The sequence below is a fragment of the Lepidothrix coronata genome, unplaced genomic scaffold (assembly GCF_001604755.1).
Source record: "Lepidothrix coronata isolate B3197 unplaced genomic scaffold, Lepidothrix_coronata-1.0 Scaffold27, whole genome shotgun sequence".
NCBI lineage: Eukaryota > Metazoa > Chordata > Aves > Passeriformes > Pipridae > Lepidothrix > Lepidothrix coronata.
The window spans coordinates 7,009,768-7,029,080 of record NW_016690207.1 but is presented as its reverse complement, the minus strand read 5'-3'; the positions used below and the strand labels follow the sequence as shown (position 1 = coordinate 7,029,080).

General features: G+C 44.7%; 1 protein-coding gene across 7 annotated transcripts in view; it reads right to left on the bottom strand.

Moving 5' to 3' along the window:
* PRDM10 (PR/SET domain 10) overlaps window positions 1-19,313 on the bottom strand; it is a 44,979-nt gene that overhangs the window by 3,415 nt on the left and 22,251 nt on the right. For 6 of the 7 annotated variants that reach the window (XM_017809626.1, XM_017809619.1, XM_017809625.1 and 3 more), the window contains 13 exons: window positions 18,493-18,622; window positions 16,216-16,440; window positions 13,691-13,702; window positions 10,876-11,223; window positions 8,946-9,101; window positions 8,093-8,272; window positions 7,101-7,211; window positions 5,671-5,871; window positions 4,781-4,924; window positions 3,541-3,711; window positions 2,206-2,346; window positions 1,406-1,574; window positions 673-785 (listed from right to left, as the gene is read on the bottom strand). In XM_017809626.1, the coding sequence (XP_017665115.1) occupies window positions 673-785; window positions 1,406-1,574; window positions 2,206-2,346; window positions 3,541-3,711; window positions 4,781-4,924; window positions 5,671-5,871; window positions 7,101-7,211; window positions 8,093-8,272; window positions 8,946-9,101; window positions 10,876-11,223; window positions 13,691-13,702; window positions 16,216-16,440; window positions 18,493-18,622 (2,101 nt within the window). The remainder of the gene's footprint in view (window positions 1-672; window positions 786-1,405; window positions 1,575-2,205; window positions 2,347-3,540; window positions 3,712-4,780; window positions 4,925-5,670; window positions 5,872-7,100; window positions 7,212-8,092; window positions 8,273-8,945; window positions 9,102-10,875; window positions 11,224-13,690; window positions 13,703-16,215; window positions 16,441-18,492; window positions 18,623-19,313) is intronic. The other variant, XM_017809624.1, reaches the window with a different exon arrangement.

Genomic DNA, 19,313 nt, shown 5'->3' with positions numbered 1-19,313 from the left:
AAATGAAACTCTTTCATTTAACTGTATTTGAGAGCAACATAACGCTTGTCCTTTGATTTGAAGGACATTGGACTTGGCATTTGGATAATTTATGAATTGTTAAACTCATTACACAAAACCCATCACTTCAGATTAAAGTAACAATTTTGAATACAAGTATTCTGCAAGGTTTTTTCTATATTCCATGTATTCTAGCAGAAGTTGCACTCCCAGTGTCCAATACCAACACAGTGCAATGGCCTGCCTGCCTCCTTGTGCTGGATTGCTTACAAGATAAGACAGCAGGAACTCCTCTTATTTTGTAACCTTACAGATAACAACAAGCTATCAAAATGTTCCCAGGAGCTGCTCTGAAATTTGGTTTAATACATACAGCTTAATCATAAATATTTTTAAGACTAAGCAGTACCACTAAATAATACTTTGTCCTGCAAATGTGATTAAAAGAACACTTTAAGCTGGAAGGAGTCATACGCACAAGGGCCAGACAGTGTGGGCTCTGTAAATGGCTACACATAGATTGTACTGTGCAATCTGGACCTCTTCAGTACCACATTATGCTTTACTCTGTGCCCCAGTCATCAATTTGGCATTGCTTTAACCTTCAAGCTGAAGACTTTACATCTGATGTATTATTCTGGATGAAAAAATGGCCATGATTGTTTTCTTTACCTGAGTAACTGCTTTCACTTGCCCCGTGTTGACAGTGGTAACCGGGGTACCCACAGCAGTCTCTGTGATCACGTACTGCCCTTGGGGGATGGTCATCATTTGAATCTCTGATGCTAAAACATAGAAATTGGAGAATCGAGACTTTGAATCAAACTCAAAGACAACTTTGGAAGATCATGTCTTATGTCAGCAAGATTTAAAGTCTGAAACAGTGGGTGTTGAACAGAAATTCAGGTGCTGTAAAGCCCTGTCAAACTCCACAGGCCTCAACAGAATTATGCCAGGTAACACCAACTGCAGATTGGGCAACTCCAGCAGAGAGAACACACCCTGTTCTGACCAAAATCATCACAGAATTACCATCCAGAGCTGCATGGACATGAGAAATCATCTCCTGTCACCCTCCTGTTCTGTACAGTTCTTTCAAGCACTCATCCAAATCTGAACTAGCTGCTGTCCAGCATATGGATTCTTGCTGAGTGCAAGTTCTTTGGAATAAAGGAGCCCAGTATGCCTGCCCAAACCACATATGGAATCAGGATGGACCTATGGCAGAAGAGCTACAACAACCATCTGCATTTGTCTGAAACTTTATCTTCCTGATCTCTATGAATATTAACCACAAAGCTTAATGAGCTCTGAAAACACAATCCTGTTTGGTAGCTGGAGACCTGGGGCACATATTAGTCACACACACTGGCCAGGCAAGTAGTGAGAGTACTGTGGCACTCACAGTAGCTCCGAAAGGAGTTCCAAGTGCTGGGGAGATACGTGTGCTGGACTGAGGAGCCCTGCTGCTGCTGCAGGCCTTGGTTTGGTGTCGGTGTCACAGTCTGCATCTGTGAAGGGCTGAGTTCCTGCTGGGGTTGTTGCGAGGAGGGACTCAAAGGTTGACCTCCAACCTAAAGAAAAAAAGGTGTAAGTGTTCTTGGTGTGGTGAGGATTGCATAGCTCTGTGCTCTTCCAGACACATCCTTCTTACAAAGGGAAAACACAGGGTGGGTTCCAGAGCACATCAAGCACAAGAAATGCAAAACTCTCCTCCCTCTCCTCTAACTTGCTTCACTTTATGGCCAGTAAGCACAGACCAGGAAAAACAGAGATGCTGTTTGCCCAAGTGAGTCTATGGCAGAGAACGGAGATTAGAGGCTAGATTCTACCCAAGAGAATGAAGAGCTGCACTTCAAATATTTGAGGAATGCCAGTTTCCATTTACATATTTTAACCAAAAAACTCTATTTAAGCTGCAAATTTGTCAGTTCCCAACTATTTATCTCTAACTTAGGGGAAAAAAAAAACACACCAAAAACCCCATACAACAAACACCCCAAACAAAAACACAACAAAACACCCCCATACATCCTGGGACACCTGGGAACTACTTGACGATCTCAGAGATGTTCATGTGAGAGTCATTTCATGTGCGGTCCTTTAAGTGACATAGAGAAGACTATCTCCTGCCTCAGCACATGCAATATGTCAGCGGAACAGACTGGCAGGGAAAAGATTCCCTGCAAGAGAAGAGGGAAATACCTGTGGTGATGATTGAGCTGCTGGCGATGGCTCTGTGACCTGGATGTGCTGCACCTGGATGGCATGTTGGGTGTATGTCTGCGGGTCATGGAGCTGCCCAACGTCCACTGTGGAGTGCTGGGACTGGTGAGGTGAGGTAGCCTGGGGAAAAAAAATAAGCAGAGGTGCATATTTCAAATTCTTTACAGAAGCAGCCATGTAAATCTCTTCTGGGACACAAGGTCTGGAATAATGAGGTAGGAGCCATAGTGGAGCACTCCTGCTCAAGCCTGTTGAGTTTCTTTGCACTCCTGGGAGGTAAAGTACACTTAACAGATGTAATGGCACAGAGATGGTTTATCTCAGTGATCTCAATGGCAAGGACTTGCCTGAGCTCATACAAGCTGCTTGTGGCAGTGACTGGTCTGAAAACCAGGATTAGCATCTTTCTATAAAATGTTCACATACTTGAGATCTGCATATCCAATTCTGTAGTTTGGCATAGCTGCGTCAAGGCAAGGGGCCAGAGGCTTTTAATGGATTTTTTGAACAACACCTGCTAATGATACCAATTGCAGTAACTTAATTACAAGTCTCAGATCTTGATAAAATTAAGGTCTTGATAATATTAATAATACTGCAGGAATCAGTACTCATGCTCTTGTATGGTTACAACAGCCACAGTCACTATTAACTGGGGCCATTGTTTAGGCCTTTATTAACCCAGTTCATAACCTGATTTGTAACGAGGGGCCAGAGAGAACACAGAATTTCAGATTCAAATCTAACCAAATGGTAGTTTTAGCTTTACCCAGTGGATAACAGACTTGAAGGCTACAGTGATTCCTTACAGCTGCCTATCTTGCTCAGTTACTCTAGTTACACTCTGGTTTTATTTTTAGGAGGCTGTTGAGCATCAGGGAATGAATATTCTAATAGATGATATGAAGGGAACAAGCAAGCACTCTCTGTACTCCCAAATTTTGGCTCTGGTTCACCGAGAACAAGGAAGTACAAATTAGTCTTGAACTGCAGAAAACAGGTCACCCACTGACCCACTTTTCCAGTTGCTGGAGCAGACTCGAGCGAGGGTGCCCAGATGGGGAGAATTAAGTCAAGACTGTGTTGGTATGTCTCCAGCAAGCTGACCAAGGCTGGCAGGACTATTTATGCCCACTACATGATGCTTATGAAGGGAACCCTATGCATTATCAATTGATTTATCTGTAAGAAATGGTCTGCACCACCTTTTGTAACTACTCCTTAACAAACTTCTGAGTGCTACAGCCCCAAGAATGCACAGGCTTGGTGTGGAAGGGGGCAAAAGCACAGCAAGACTCCCAGCAGGTTACTCACCTGGGCCACTTGAACAACCTGCAGCTGTATGTGCTGAGGCTGCTGCAAGCCAGTTGTGGACTGGGACACAGGGATGTACTGGATGCGCTGGTAATCCCCCTGGGGAGTCCGGTAGTCCGTGGTGAGGGTCTGGGATATCTCTGTCATGGCCTGGGTCAGTAAATCTGTTGTCTGAGCAGGGAGAAGGAGAGAGATACAAACCATCTTCACATATTGATGCACTTTTGCAGGGCTGTAGTTCTTTCCTCACACTGAATTTACACTTACCTTGGGCCTGGTCATTTATTTACAAGAGCTCAATGTGTGCAGAGGTTGGGGTCATAAATAATCACCAGGGATCATCTACTAGAGGACCATTAAGGGTTAACTTAACATACCATAATAAAAATAATTATTTTAACCTTCTGACTTAACAATATTCTATTAGACAACAAAAGTCCTGCATTTGTAAGGAGCTGACTTCATTTCCAAGTCAAAAAGTGCTTCATGGTCATATTCCATCTTTTCTCCTCCAGACTGATACTTTTCTTGACAACTGTATTTCTGAAGTAAGTAAAACCATTTAATATCTAATTAGTGAGGTGTATGAAGCCAACAGCATCCTGATTGAACCTCTCATTTTTCAAGCAAAACAGTCTTTTATCCACTTAGTCTTCCAACAGTTTTAAACTGTGATCAATATGATTTCTACAACTATGCAGCATCTCAGCACCCCTGAGGGATACATGTCAGATTTTCTAGTCTCAGCTTTCACTTCTGTGGCAGCTGATGTATTAACAAAGATCAGCCACTGGAGATTCATATCAGTCAGTGCTGCACTGTCCAAAGGCCTACAGAGATTTTGACTCCCTGAACACAGCTGGATCCAGTTCCCAGTCACTGTTAAACACGTTCTCTTGATCCCAAGAACTGCAAGTACCTCAGGGGAGTAGTCACAGTGAAAATCCATGAGATGTGTGTTTCTGAGTTCATTAGGCAAGTGTGAATGTATTATATGGAATCAGTAGGTCTGAATGAAAGAAGGGAATGGAGTTGGGGAAAAAAGGCAAATCCTTAAGAGCTCCAGAAAGAAATACACAGTTCCTGGCAGAGCAAAACTAAACCAGACTCAAAACCAGACGTGATCTCAAATCATGTCCTAACACAGCCTTTAAAATGATGTCTGCCAAATAAAGTAAGATCACTAATACCACAGGGCCTCTGCTGTGGCTGTTCCCCTCCCCTGGCCTGCAGCCCTTACCACGACGGTCTCGCCGGTGGTGCTGTCGGTGGCCAGGACAGCAGGGGTGGAGCTGATGACAGCCGTGGCCAGCGGGGCGTGGATCGTGTTCGGGAGCTGAGCGAGCTCTGGGTGCTTCTTACGGATGTGTTGTACCATCTTTGTCTACAGAAACAAACAGTGTTAGAAGGATGGGCAGGAACACTGCTTGGGGCCATGGGAAATGAGGCTGGTTGGGCACTGAACAGGCTCTCCAGAGCAGTGGGCACAGCACCAAGGCTGCCAGAGCTCCAAGAGGGTTTGGATGATCCTCTGGGGCACAGGGTGTGAATCTTGGGGATGGGTCTGTGCAGGGCTGAGGGTTGGACTGGATGGTCCTTGCGGGGCCCTTCCAACTCAGCATATTTTGGGATTCTGTGAAATCCACCAGTCTGGCCAACTGCAGCTTTTAGGTTTCCCTCAGTGAGGCACCATCAAGATTCACACTATGGGATGCTCTGGTCAAGAAACAAGGATCAGAAAGCTGCTGCTGATTAGAGCTACCTGCCCCAAACAGCACATCCAGTAGCTTTTTACCCCAACACAGCCAAGTATTTGGGGGACTTTTTCTGAAGGTCATCTTTTCTGTGTTTTGTTTCCCCACTCCTCTCCCTTGTAACTGTCAGTGAGCAGTTTCCAAGCCTTTCCATTTGTGATCACGCTCTGGTAACTTTTCCATTCCTTCTTTCAAGCTTGTGCCCTCTATTCAGGGAACCTTTTAGCCCTAAAACAAGCAGCCTGTGCCTGCGTTGTCAGCACACGCCATGACACCAGCGCTCTGACTCAGACTAAGAGTGATAGGTGACAGGGGCTGTGGTGAAAGAGCATCACCAGGGACAGGCTGTACCTTTTGGGGCCAAAACGCCTCGTACCTTACTGCTGTACTGCTTGGAGCAGTGAGGGCAGCACACAGGAGGGGTGGCAATGGTGCCTGTGAGCTGGGTGTGGGTGCTCAGCATGGGATCCGGCTCTCCTGGGCCTGCAGGACGCAGCTTCCGGATGCTTGGAGGCAACTCAGCACCAGGATGGTTCTTCAGAATGTGTGCTTTGCGTTTGCTGGCGCTCTTGTACACCTGCAGGGGAAAGATTTGAAATTAAAATGGTGCACTGCACACTGAAACCAGCTACCAGTTATCTTGATCCGGAAGGTCTGCGTGTGTCTGCGCAGGGCAGTGGTCACAACCCCAAGCCTGTCTGAGTTCAAGAAGTGTTTGGACAACACTCTCAGGCACATGGTGGGATTGCCGAGGTGTCCTGCACTGGGCCAGAAATTGGACTTGATGATACTGATGGGTCTCCCCCAGCTCAGCATATTCTGTGATTCTCTGTGTTTAGTTAAATTCCCCCAAACTTACAACATAATGCATGAACATATATAACCCTTCCAGTGCCTAATCAGTCTGTAAAAACAACTAACTTCTTGTGTAGCACACAGAAGCCTTTTGAGAACATACTGTATGCCACAACCGGACTCAGAGCAGGACAAGGAGGCAAGAGGAAAACCCTTTTTGCCTGGTACTTGAAGATCAAATGTAAGAGAAGCCACTGATCACCAAAGCTGTAATTTGCCCAATGTTCATTTGTTATGAGGATCGATGCCTCCACTCTCCTCACACACAGAGCATCAAACTGTTTTAGTTCAGTGATCGACATAATTTTTTAATTCTTTTTAGGCACAGCAACAAATGAATATTCTGTAATATTATTTAAAACTATTTTTTCTCCCTTCAAACAAAAGAAAGGAGGCATCACAGAAGAATATACTGAGGATAAGGACATATAAAATACACTGCCTGGTAAATAAATGCCCCCATGCACAAAAAGCAAAGGCCAGGGAATAAGAGCGGGAACGCAAAGGCACTGCAGAAACAGCTTCAGGCTCCACTGAACACTGGAATTACTGGCATATGACTAAATGAGCAGCTTACAGTAAAAGGAGTTAGAGACTTTTAGGAGTGATACAGAAACCAAAAGAACTTAGCGTTCAGGAACTATAGACAGACAGGATACTTAATCCTGGGCTGACACAGGACTAAGAGTCAGTGACTGTTTGCTGGATCACAGTAGTTGTTTTCCAATGCCAAAGACAGCAGAAAAGGATAACTCCAGTTTTCAATTAGCATTCCACTGCCTTGGCCTAAGTGCATTTTGTCTTCATTTTTTTTGGACAGTACAGCAGAATGTTGCTGGCAACCACCTCAGAAAAAGCTACAAACCCTGCCAGAGATTTCTATACAGAGACGAATTGGCTGCATACAGGTCTGGGACTGAGCTGTCCTCTGAGGGGTGACTTCCCACACACCTTATCACAGTATTGACAGAAGTAATCTCTGTTGGGTTTGATGATGGGCAACGTGAGCTCTGGCACCTCTTCTATTTTCATGTCTGGATGTCTCTTGGATAAATGATTCACCTTAGGAAAAAGAAACACAGAGAACAAGAACATATTACAGCTGAAAACCAAACAATTGCTGCTTCTCCCAGACATGGATAACAGCCAGACCAGAAGTGAATGATGCAAGTCAGCAGCACCAGAAGCATTTGCTGCTGCAAGTGGTATTGTGCACTCACAGTTGGCTGCTGAAGGTAAACGTGGTCTTGCTAGATCTCATTTACAGTTTCTCTAATCAAAATAAGATGGGAAGGGGTAAAATAGCTCGCCAGAACTGTCTTGCAGCTGAGAGTGAGGTAGTGTAAAGGGCCTCTGCCCAGATCACAGCCCCCTATGAAGCCTCTGCAAACAAGATCTCTTGCAGTACAGCCTTCACCCAGAGGCAGTGACAGGGCATGGCCAGGAGAGGCCCTCAAGAAGGGGGAGAAACAAAACACAGAAAGAGACTAAGAAAACTGAAGCTGTAAGGCTGAATTAGGCAATATTTTCATCTCATGTTCTGTTAAATACATTACACATCAGTCAGCATTACTTAGCATTGAAATATGGGAGTGACAACCAGACATACAAGGCAGGCAGTGAAATGTGCAAAGACAGATTTGCTGAGGAGATAAGACACACAGATTTAAAAAAAGATGTATCACCTCAACTCAGCTATAAAATTCGCCCTGTTTCACAGCATCCTGGCTGGATAAGACCAGACTGGACAGGGCTCTGATCAAATTGGTCTAGTGGAAGGTGTCCCTGCCCATGGCAGGGGATTGGAGTAAGACGAGCTTTAAGGTCTCTTCCAGCCCAAAGCCTTCTATGATCATTGCATTCCAACCACTAGAATTCCATCTTCCCTCTTTAACTATTGATCAGGATAGAGCAGGAGGCTGTAGGAGCAGCCAGGCACTCACCAACATGCCCCTGCGGCGGAAGCCCATCATGCAGAGGCGGCACTTGAACATGAAGCTCTCGTAGTCGGTGGATGCGATCCGGGGCTTGAAGGTTTTCGAGCGGCTGATCCGATCAGCCTTCTTGGCCTCCCTCTCCGGGTTGTGCATCCTCTGCATGTGCTCCCGCAGCTTGTCCTTCCTCTGGGAAAGAGCAATCAGGGAGAAAAATGTCAGCACCACCCCAGTGACTGCCTTACGACCTGTCAGGAATGTGAGTTTTCAGGGATCTCGCTCCAGCTTTTCCTCTCAGAAAAATGTATTTCTTCACTCAAAAGTGTTTAGTCCCTCAGTGTCCCATTACAAGCTCAGTGACAAGGAGCAGGCTGCTGCCACCACAGTTTACCTGGCTCACAGTCCGCTCCATCTGTTCTGGTGGGATTTGGAAAGGCATCTGGATAACATGCTGACAGGATGGATGCCATGGACACAGGCACCTCTGTCAGGAATAAGATTAATTCACTGGTATCAGCAAGCAGTTTCTTTACTGAACTGATATAAACAATACAACCCAAGCACCTGCTAGTGGAGCTGAATCATGATCTAGTTCTTAATGAGCAGATAGAAAGTTCCTTTGCTGTTAAATTATTAGAAATAAGATCTGTTTGAAATAAGATGCTGGGGTGGCCTTGCCCCTTAGGAATGGATGTTGTAGCTCACATACAACACCAAGCGGTACATGCAACTTGCAGGCAAGTCTACCATGTTTACACATATTATTTGCTTCCACCTTTGAGAACATGAGCTTATCTACTTGAAGGAGGGCAAGAAATGGTGTTTGTAGTATCAGGAATGGTCCAGCCAAGAGCCACCTCACCTTGAACTGCTTGCCACAGGTGGAGCACAGGAAGTCCTTGCGGTCCGAGTGCCGCAGCATGTGGAGCCGCAGCTTGTCAGGGCGGCAGAAAGCTTTGTCACACTCTGTGCACTGGTAAATCTTCTCAGAGTGGAAACTGCGCACGTGCTTCTTGACCTGGAATGGCAGATCATACAAAAATGGAGCTTATGCAAGAGAGTGGTAAAACAGTCTAGGAAACCCTATTGAAAAGAAAGAAAGGAAAAAGGTTTTGAAGTTGTCTAATCTGTTTTGGTTTAAAAAGTATTTGATCAGAACAGATATCTCAACAATAGTTTCTATAAAGCCATAACATATTTATGGATGGATGATTTGATTTCTTCAAGATTGATTCTTGAAGGCATCAGCTATTGCACAGTTGCACTTAATGGGCAGCAAAGGTCCACGATGTTGTACTGAATCACCCTCGAGTGAACACATTCATCTGAGGTTCATTATCTTCCCTTCATTTGTAAGAAATCTAAATGCAGGGACTAATTCCTTTCAATCAGAGAGAATGAGAGTGCAATTACAATTGACAAAAAAAAAAGAACCTTAATCAGAAGAGCATTTGCAATTACTTCTCCATACTCTGGGACTATCCTTGACCTCTTCAAACATCTAGTGGGGTTCCCCCCCCCCAAATAAAGGAACTAATGAGGTTTGACATTTGAAATGCAAGCATTACTCAAGAAACGGATCTCTAATTAAATCTCTACCATATTCTAATACTGATCACACATGGAACAACTTGGTGTCTTTATGTGTTCCACACAAAAGTATTTAAGTAGGCAGCAGTGACTAGACATAATTATTCATATAGCAAGAAGAGAAAAAAATCATTGTTAAATTTCAAAAATAGAGCTGAATAGCTGGAAAAAAGCCATGGATCCTTCTTCTGACTTGATCATTTGCATGGGAAAGTTTATGGGGAATTAGGTTGCAGTACAGCATTTCTGAATCATCAACATTTTTCCTTGTGCAACATTTACAGAAGATAAAGGGCTTCTGCCAGGATGGAGTTGTATTAGTAAATCACTTTTCCCCATCCTTTCCTCTTTAGCCTAGTGGACAGTCTATCAGTTCCTATTACTAATACAAACTGGCTTTCTACATTTCAATTTCAGTCAGGCTGCTCAGTAAGACACATCAACTGCTTTGTCCCTAGGAAGAATAATGAATATATTAATGGTACATCTCAGTTTTTTTCTTACTGGACATGGAAATAGAATCTTTAAATTCTATTAATGACCTTCCCCAAGTGCTCTGCTCACTGCACAGAGTAGCTGCATTACCCACTGCTCCAGTACAGTCCTAAGCAGTGTGCAGGGGAGGAGAACAAAGTGCCCAGCTGAAGCCCAGGGGGGAAGTCAGGAAGCAGAGTATCCTGATCTGTTCTGGCATTTCTGCAAGCTGTTTAAATGAATTATCCTGACAAAAACCAGGCAAGGGATTAAAGATGAAAAACCACTGTTTTTTTTTGTTCAGAGTTCTAATGACAAAGGACAAGGTATGTTCAAGTTCAAGCAGAGTACGGCAAAAGACAATCCCTTTTTGTGCCATGGAGCTGTGGTAACCAGGGCCTCTGCTTTGGGCATTTCTGGGGAATAAGGGACCCAGCCCCCTGCAGTACAGTGTCTTCGAATGCCAGACTGAAGCACCACATCTGATGACTGAGTGGACAGAGCACTTCAGCGGCATAAGACAACATCTACAAGTGCTTGGTCACTCTTCCTTTTCAGTTTCTGACAGATGTGGATCCCTTCATCATGTGCAAAGGAACTGCAAAGGAGTTCCTTTGCACATGATGAAGGGATCCACATCTGCAGCATTTCACAGGGAGAGGGCTGAAAAATCCATAGCCTTGAGAGAGACCCAGAAGGCAGTGCTTCAAATCAGCAGGGCACCTCACCTGGATGAAGTCTGGGAAGCGTTTCTTACAGGTGGGGCAGGTGAAATAGCCGTCGTTGACATGGATGGCCACGTGGTCTTTGAGCAGATCCAGGCGGTCAAAGGACTCGGGGCAGAAGATGCAGGAGTAAGTTTTCTGGTCCATGTGGAACTTCATGTGGCTCTCGAGGGCACCACTGTTGATGAAGCCCTTGTTGCAGATGTCGCAGGTCAGGGGGCAATTACCCTCCCGGCCGTGGAAGCGCAGGTGCTGATCCAGCTTGTCCTTCTCCCGGAAGGCCTTCCCACACTGCAGGCATTTGAAGGGCCGGAAGGATTTCCGGATGAACAGGTGCTGCAGAGCTGCATTCTGAAAGAAACATCCCAGATACCTTTAGCTTCTTTAAGGATAAGATTCCACATCCAGATATTCTCAGGATTAGATATACCAGATGAGCAGCGAACCTACACTTCAAAAAGTTATGTTGCATCATATTCTGTCTCCATTTCACAGCAGGGGAGGCTGTGACAGGCAGGAGTCAGGGGACATACCTGCAGTTACACCCTGAGTTAGCAGAACACAGTGCAGAGTTTCCTCTCCATCCCTGATTTCTCCTATTTGGCTTATTTTACAGAAAAATGCCATGCTAAAGACAAGTTCTCTCTGCAGTACAGACCTGGGCCTGAGAAAAGCTGCAATTCCCACTGGTTTTGGGGGATCAGGTCACAAGTTCAGCCACCATAAAAAGGGATGGTGAGCCAGCGCCCTGTTTCCCTCAGGAGTAGGGCTTATTAAATTCCACAGCCCTTTACATTACCTTCTCACCAAAGATCACCACAGAGACGTGCAGCTGGGGTTTAGCATTGCCTGGAAAACTTCTGCTGGAGCATACATTCAAGAGGTGCTACTGTAAGCCTTTCTGTTGTTATGAAAAAGAAGAATAGCGTTTCAAAACATGATAGCAGGGGCAGAATGGCAGGTTTAGGAGCAGCAGGTAACAACTTGTGAGCAGTTCTCCACTCCTACTGTGCACAACATCTCTTCTCAGCCCCTATTTTGTTTTGGTGTGTTTTCCTTCACTCTACCTTTTCTGTGACATTTCCTGATTATTCTCTCTTCCCCTTCTCCCTTTCAGATAAATGTTATAGAGCCATCCCAGTCCTGATCCAGCAGTGTCTGCTGGAGGAACAGATGCTGCTGTACATGTTGCCTGTAGAAAGAGGGAAGTGTGTCCTGCATCTGCATTTCAATACTGGATTCAAATTTCATGTTGGATAATTGGAAAGCTGGAATTAGGTGCTACCTCTGCATGTATAAAATCTCACAGCACACAGCACTCAAAGTACAGTGCAATGCTCTAAGCATTAAGTCTAAGCATTATCTTCTCTTCTCCAAATTAAGATCCATAAATGGTCATTTATCGATGTCTTCTCTTTTCACATGTTACACACAGAAGCCAGAGAAATAACCTGGAGGGCATGGTAAGATGGGATATTAGGAAGGAATTCTTGGCTAGGAGGGTGGGGAGGCCCTGGCACAGGTTGCCCAGAGAAGCTGAGGCTGCCCCATCCCTGAAAGTGTCCACGGCCAGGTTGGACAGGGCTTGGAGCAACCTGGGCTAGTAGAAGGTGTCCCTGCCCATGGCAGGGGATGGAACAAGATGAGCTTTAAGGTCTCTTTCAACCCAAACCAATCCATGATTCTAAATAGCACTAGACACTGCTGATACCCCTGCTCACACATGTTCCATATGACCCACTTTTCCCTGAGCTACATTTGAGACTTCTGAAAAAAAGATTCCCCTGGTTTCCTCTCTCCTTTCCTTGTGGGAATGTGACAGCTGACACAGCTGACATTTGCTGTGTCCCTTAAGTGCCTGCCAACAGCTGACATTGAATAAGTGAAGTTAGGAGCTCTTCTGCTGCAATGAGGGGAACAGCTTGGGAATACTGTGAAATGCTGTGTTAAGGATTAAATTTGTGAGCCTGAAAGGTCCTTTTCACCATCTGAACTGCAGAGGCAAACCTAGACTTCCATTCCAGGAAAGGAATGGGAGAGTTACTCAAAAACCTAACAGTTTCATACAGGAGCTGCAAATGAACTGTCATCATCTCCATTCTCCATTTTACAAGTGAGACAATGGGAAATACAGAGATCTGCTGTAAGTCACCCCAGGAACTGGAAACATAGACATGTGCTGAGTAAAAACTAATACGCTATATGGAGTCACGAGTACATAAGTTCCCCTGAACCACAGGGATATGCTAATAAAACGCATATAGTTGAAGAAATGCACTTCAAGTCCTGAACTGCACTATTAATTTGCTATTTGATCACTGGTACCTTACCCGGGAGCTGAGTGGGAAGACAGCAGGATAACTGTGTTCAGTCTCACTGCTATCCAAGGGTTACAGAAGGGTGAATTGTTTTACTGCTCTTTGGCTAGATAAGCTATCAACTATAAAAACAGAAAAAGAGAACTAAGTGTTGTCTTATTAACTCATAATATTAATCCAGCACAAACAATTGTGCAAACAAATCCTCCAAAACTTTAAGATGGATATTACAGCTCTTCACCCAAGCAGTTTACTCCTATAATATCCACCTTAAATTTATAATTAATTGGCATGAAAAGAACTAGAGTTCTGCAAAATAGTTTTCCAGGTAACACTTAGTTTTGGACAGTGGTTGCTTCAAGAAGAACAAATGTTACAGTGTGGGGTCAATCAGGAAACACTAAACAGGAGTTGGACAAAACAACAATGGAAGGTGATGTTGGTATGTCCCATTGGATTAGATACAGCAAAAACCCAATGAAGCAAAAACCCAAACCTACCTGCAGCTCCAGCTGAACAGGCAGCATTGAGGGAGAGAAAAATACTTATGTTATGCAATGGACTTGAAAACAGAAGCCTTGACTTCTGCAGGTCACTACAAGGGCCAGCTCTTCTGGAATTTACTCCTTTGAGGTTTTTGCCTCAGGAAACACTAAACAGACCTTTGAGGTTTACTCTGTAGTTAGTAACTGCCCAAGGGGAGTTAAAGGGCAAAGATAATATTGAAGGTGTTTTGTGACCTTTCCTGTTCTCTGGGGCTGATTAACAATGATGCAGTGCATGGCAGAGCCACTGTAAGAATGAAATGCTTTCAGCAGAAGGGAATAATTAGGGCAGGATGACAATAGGGCAGGGATTAGAAGAGTGAAAAAGTTAAGGAGAAGGGACTTTTTCTAACCTCATCTTACTGGCTGTACTCCTTGTTACACAACTGGTTGCATTTCTTTCAGCACGAAGGAAGTGACTGTGCTTTCCAAATCAAATCTCTATCCCTGCCAGGTTCTGGCATCAGCACATAGACACTTTAGAAACTGCCCACAACTGAATTAAAAACAAACATTCATTTTGGCTGTGCACCACTATGTTCCTCTAATGTGTTACAAGAGTATCTCGAAGGGTGGGTGTATCTCTTTGCAATGCTGGGGACACAAATGCCATAGTTAAGGTCTGATCTCCAAGGAAACTCCACAGCCTATAAAGCAGAGGCTGAAAAATTAACTGATCCTATCAGGACTTGAATCCTGGGGCACCACAGATAACTGCTTCCAGCTAGAATGAAAACACTTTGCCTTAAACCTTAGAAAAGCTGAAGCAATTCCCAAAGAATGATTGTTTTTGATAATTAAATCCTATATGAGTAATAAAGAAGTAGAGCTACACAAGTCTCTGGATTATAGCAGTCAGGACTTTCTACCTTTTCTTTGGAAGTGAATAATGTATACTACACATCTAAAATCCAAATGTTTGCTTGCTTATATTATTAAGTACACATTAGTATAAGCAGGTGCTGTGAATAGCTGAGCTGACTGAGTGTACAGAGGGTGATTTTTCAGTGCTTAGAAAATAATACTTGCTGGTTTAGCCTTAACTCAGTGCTCATTGCTCACAGTCTGATGCAATATGGAAGGGTCTGTGCAACCATCCGTTTGCCATTCTGCCAGTGCTTCTGGCTTGAAACACCTCCAGAACTCTGCTGAACACGAGCTGCCAGATGCATGGGAAGTTAGGAAGATTTGAGGGACAAACGTGCCACTAAACCACCACTGCACCCTCTTAGCTGTCATCTGTGATGAATTTCCAAGCTAAGTCACAAGACAAGTAACTTCAGAATTTTTGTACCTTTCTTCCCATATTCACTATTTCAGAAGATTCGAAGTTCGTATCTTGGGTTCCAAAGTTCAGGGAAATGGCCAAGACTTTCTCTTCTTACTGAGGAAGCTGTAGCACACTGTAAGCAGTCCATTCCCCATGCTCTTTACTGACAAAAACTCAGCATCTCTCTTTGTACTCTGTTATCTTCCCTTCAATACATTCAGTAAAAATCTCTCAAGATTTTAATCTATGAAAATGAAATTACTGGTAGAACCTTGTCATTCGGAGACTGCAAGCATTTTAGATGGTTAAAAACTGTTCAGTCTTAATGTGCCCAAGCCAAATCCTTCCTTCAAGATGTGCATTTTTGGGGTAACACCACCACTGGCCTTACACGTGTATTGCTATAAAGTGCAAGCAAAATTTGTCTCAACATCTTCCTGCACAGAACAACTCAACTCTTTCCTAATCCTTTCTCATCCCCTAAAAATGAACTCTTACCCCCATTGCAGCTGTTCCTTTCTTTAATCCAAATTTTATACACGGAAGAAAAAGGAAAAGATTTTAAGCTAAATAAACCCATCTCCCAGTTACACAACTTCAAGGATTATTTGCTCGAATCATTTCCCTCCCACACATAGTAGAGAAAAAAACAGCTCACCCAGCTGACACAGAGCTCAGGCTCAAAGCGTTTGCTGTTGGTACACAAAGCTCTTAGCGCAGGTTTTGATCTCAAAAGCACGTTTTTCTACCCCAAAAAAGAATTTTAATCACTAAATATCACCATTTAAGTGGATCTAAACTGTAGTTGTGGTTCCTCTTTGACAACTTTGCAGTAGCATTCTGAGAGACACAGATGGTGCTGTGAGCAAGTCATTAGTCTGTGCCACAGCACCACAATTCCACCGGCTGTTTGCAGCCACCCTGCTCGCCAGCTCGGATAGACTGCGTTCCCTGAGAGAATTACTGTGCTGCAATTCAATCAGCTCCAACTGCTGACCAGTTCTCACTAACACTTGAGATATTGGTTCTTAACGTGAGACTTGCCTTCCTGAGTGCTAAGAAACCTGCTAGGAATGAGATGCTTTAGATTTGGAGGTGGATAGACAGTGAGAGGCAGAGCAGCTGCTCCTGGCAGGTGGGTCTGGCATTCCCTGGCTTACAGTGGATGGAGGGTGGGGGGGGCTGTGCTCTGCCATCCCTCAGTGCTTACCCTGATGCGCTTGGCTCTCCTCATGTCATCTGCTGTCATGGTGCTCTGCGTGGGCCCCGTGCTGCCCTCGTGCTGCGGCTGCACCTGGAGCGCGGGGGGTTCCTGCTGCTCCAGGGCCGGCTGCGGCTCCGGCAGCACCGGAGTCTGCTCCTGCTGCTCCAGCCCGTTCAGGGCGGCTTGTCCGGCCTCATCAAACTGCCCCTTGCTGGAAAAATGCAGCAAGTCCTGAAACCGCAAATCATACAACCGGTGATTATTCCCCCCACCCACTGAGAAACGCTTTGACAACACTCAGCAGACAACAGGATTTCTACATTTTTCATCACAAGCTATGAACAAAACATGTATACCCCAACTCCTACAGTTCTTCTGCCATGTCCACTGATGCTTTCCCACATCACCTTCACCTACAGCAACATTGCTCAGAGCCAGGGAAGCAGCGCTGCAGGTGGGTGACTCCACTGACCAGCCACAAAAAAATCAACATTATCCAATCTTCTGCACTCAGGGCTATTTCTGCTTTAACCAAAGATGATGTTGGGAGAAATCTTACAACCTGACCTGGGAGAAATCTTACAACCAAAGTGACTAGTGCAGACCAGGGAAAGGAGAGGATTCCTGTCTCGTTGAAACTGTTTGCACTTTGAAGCATTATTGTGTGTCGTTAGCAGTGTCTTCTTTCTAACAAACTCTCTGGAGTGCTAGAGAGTGACAAACGAGGTGATTACACTGTGCACTGTGTTTTTCTATCCAGTTTCCAGCTCTGCACACTCTTGTCCCCCCAGCTGCACACATCACTAACACTTATCACACAAAGCTGTTTTCTTCCTTTTTTGAATTACCATAAAAAGGGAGGGTGTTGTGAGTGGGAAGCACATGCCAAAAATCTACATTCTTTCCCTGTAAGTTCCAGTAACTTCTCTGGCATGGAATTCTTCTGTATTACATGAAAAAAATCACACATAGATCCTTACTTGACACCACTTAATGCAACTAAGGAAACTTAAAAGCCCAAGCTAGGAAGCAGAGCACCAGAATTATGTCAGCTCAAGGCTGGTGCTGTCAAAGCACAAAAGTGGGTGTGGGAGAAGAAAACCAGGGTGCCAGGAGGAGTGAGGCCCTTACAAACCAGGACTGCTCACCAGAGAGACACCTGGTAGAACAATACTCCAGCCAAGTGTCCAGCCCAGGTTTAGGTGGCAAGTTTCCACCCTGACTGACATTAGACTGTGCTCACATCCTGACTCTCAAGTTCTCAGGCAGAACTTGTGCCTGGTCTTTAGGGAAGTGGGCAGACCTCCAAAGGCTTAGGACATCACTGTGGCCCTGCTCCACTGCACAGACACTCCAGGCCTGGCCACGCTCCAAGCTGGCAGGACATGAGCCACCTCCAGTCCAGAGGCCACTCACACCCATTAACGTGGGATTGTGCCCAGCAAGCCCTGTCTCCCCAGAGTGAAGGGTTTGGGAGCAGCAGTATGTGTATTTGTCTAAAGAGGGCTGGTAGGTGTCACATCAGCCTGCGGAGAGGGTCAGCCTGCACTTAATGCAGCATTTAGGGCACTGCAGCAGGAGTCCACAGGCAGAGAACATGTTCCTCCCTCTGAGTCAGCACAGAGCCATGACCCAGTGAGATGCCAGAGGAAAATTACCACTCCAGATATCAGCTTTCAGCTAAATCATAAAACAGAGCACTGATCCCTTTTGACACCACTCAGAACAGGACTTAGTGGTAACCTAAGCATGGGCAGCATCAGAGAATTTAGCATTTTACTTGAATGCATCGTATTGGGTCCCTACAGAATATAACCAACAGCCACAAGCAAAAGAACATTTTGCAATAAGCCTGCCTACGGGAGGCCCTTCGGTTAATATTAAAACATCACAGAGAACCATAGCTCAAACTGATTTAATTCCACCAGCAGCAGTTATAAGAGCAGGCTGATCTCACATTCCAGAAAGGACAAATAGGAACCTAAATTCCCATTACAGTTTTACTGTCTAAATTACTTCTGTGATGCTGCTAAAGTGCTGCAATAACCCACCTCACTGCTAAGTGTTCTGGGATGAAACTTGCTGTAGAAATGCAAGTGATTTTACAGTGGAAGGGAAGTGGTGTGCTCTCCTGCAGAGAATCGCAGTTAGAAAACAAGAATTACTCAGGTTTAAGTACAAAGCACACCCTCAGTTTGCACTAATGCCCCAAATTCTTTTTTTAGTCAAGAGTTTACATCCCACAGGATATTTTTTTCCTCCTTTCTATCTCCAAAAATATACCTGTGTCCCTTCTTCACACTTTTCCCCATTTTCACTGGTTACTTCCATGCGCATGAACTTGGGAGGGCGCCCGGGGCGTCTGCCTGGTCCAAACCTCCTCTTCCCTCGCCCACGACCTCGGCCTCTGGCTCTGCAGAACACACAGTGCCACAGGTTAGAGACAAAAAAGAGATGGATTTGGATTCTCTACTGATTTTACACATTCTTTCTCAGCATCACTGTTCACCCACTCGACTCTGCAACAATGGCCTCCAGTAAATAATAAAACCTGAAGAAATTCTGGCAGCAGAAACAATATTTTCTGGCTGATATCTATTTATTCTGTGCTTTATGAGAAACCAAAGAACCAGAAGACATTAAATTTATTTCAGTAATCATGGGACTGAGAGGACCACTGGCTTCTAGCAAGTCCTCTGCCATGGCAACTCTCCCACTTCCAACACCCCAGCATACAGTGTGTTGGAAGCATTTTCAGCAACATGGAACAAGTGCACAAGGAAACCAATTTAAAACCTAGAGTCACAACATCCCTCTCCGAAAAGCACTTAGCCATTGATGTCAGGTCCTAATTAGAAGGGAACAATTTTGTGACAAAAAAGCAAAACAAAGTGAGAGCCACTCACTACATTTCAGGGAAAAAAAGACACCAGTGCTCTGTGATGGATGTTTGTAGATTCAGTTTTTAATAGGATCAACTGTCTTGCCAGCCCAACAAGGAGCCAAGGCACTAGAAGCCTTGTCCTCAAAGCTCTGTATCTCCATTCATCTGAGAAATATCAGTATTTCAATATTGCGGTATTGAAATACTACAATTTTTTAAG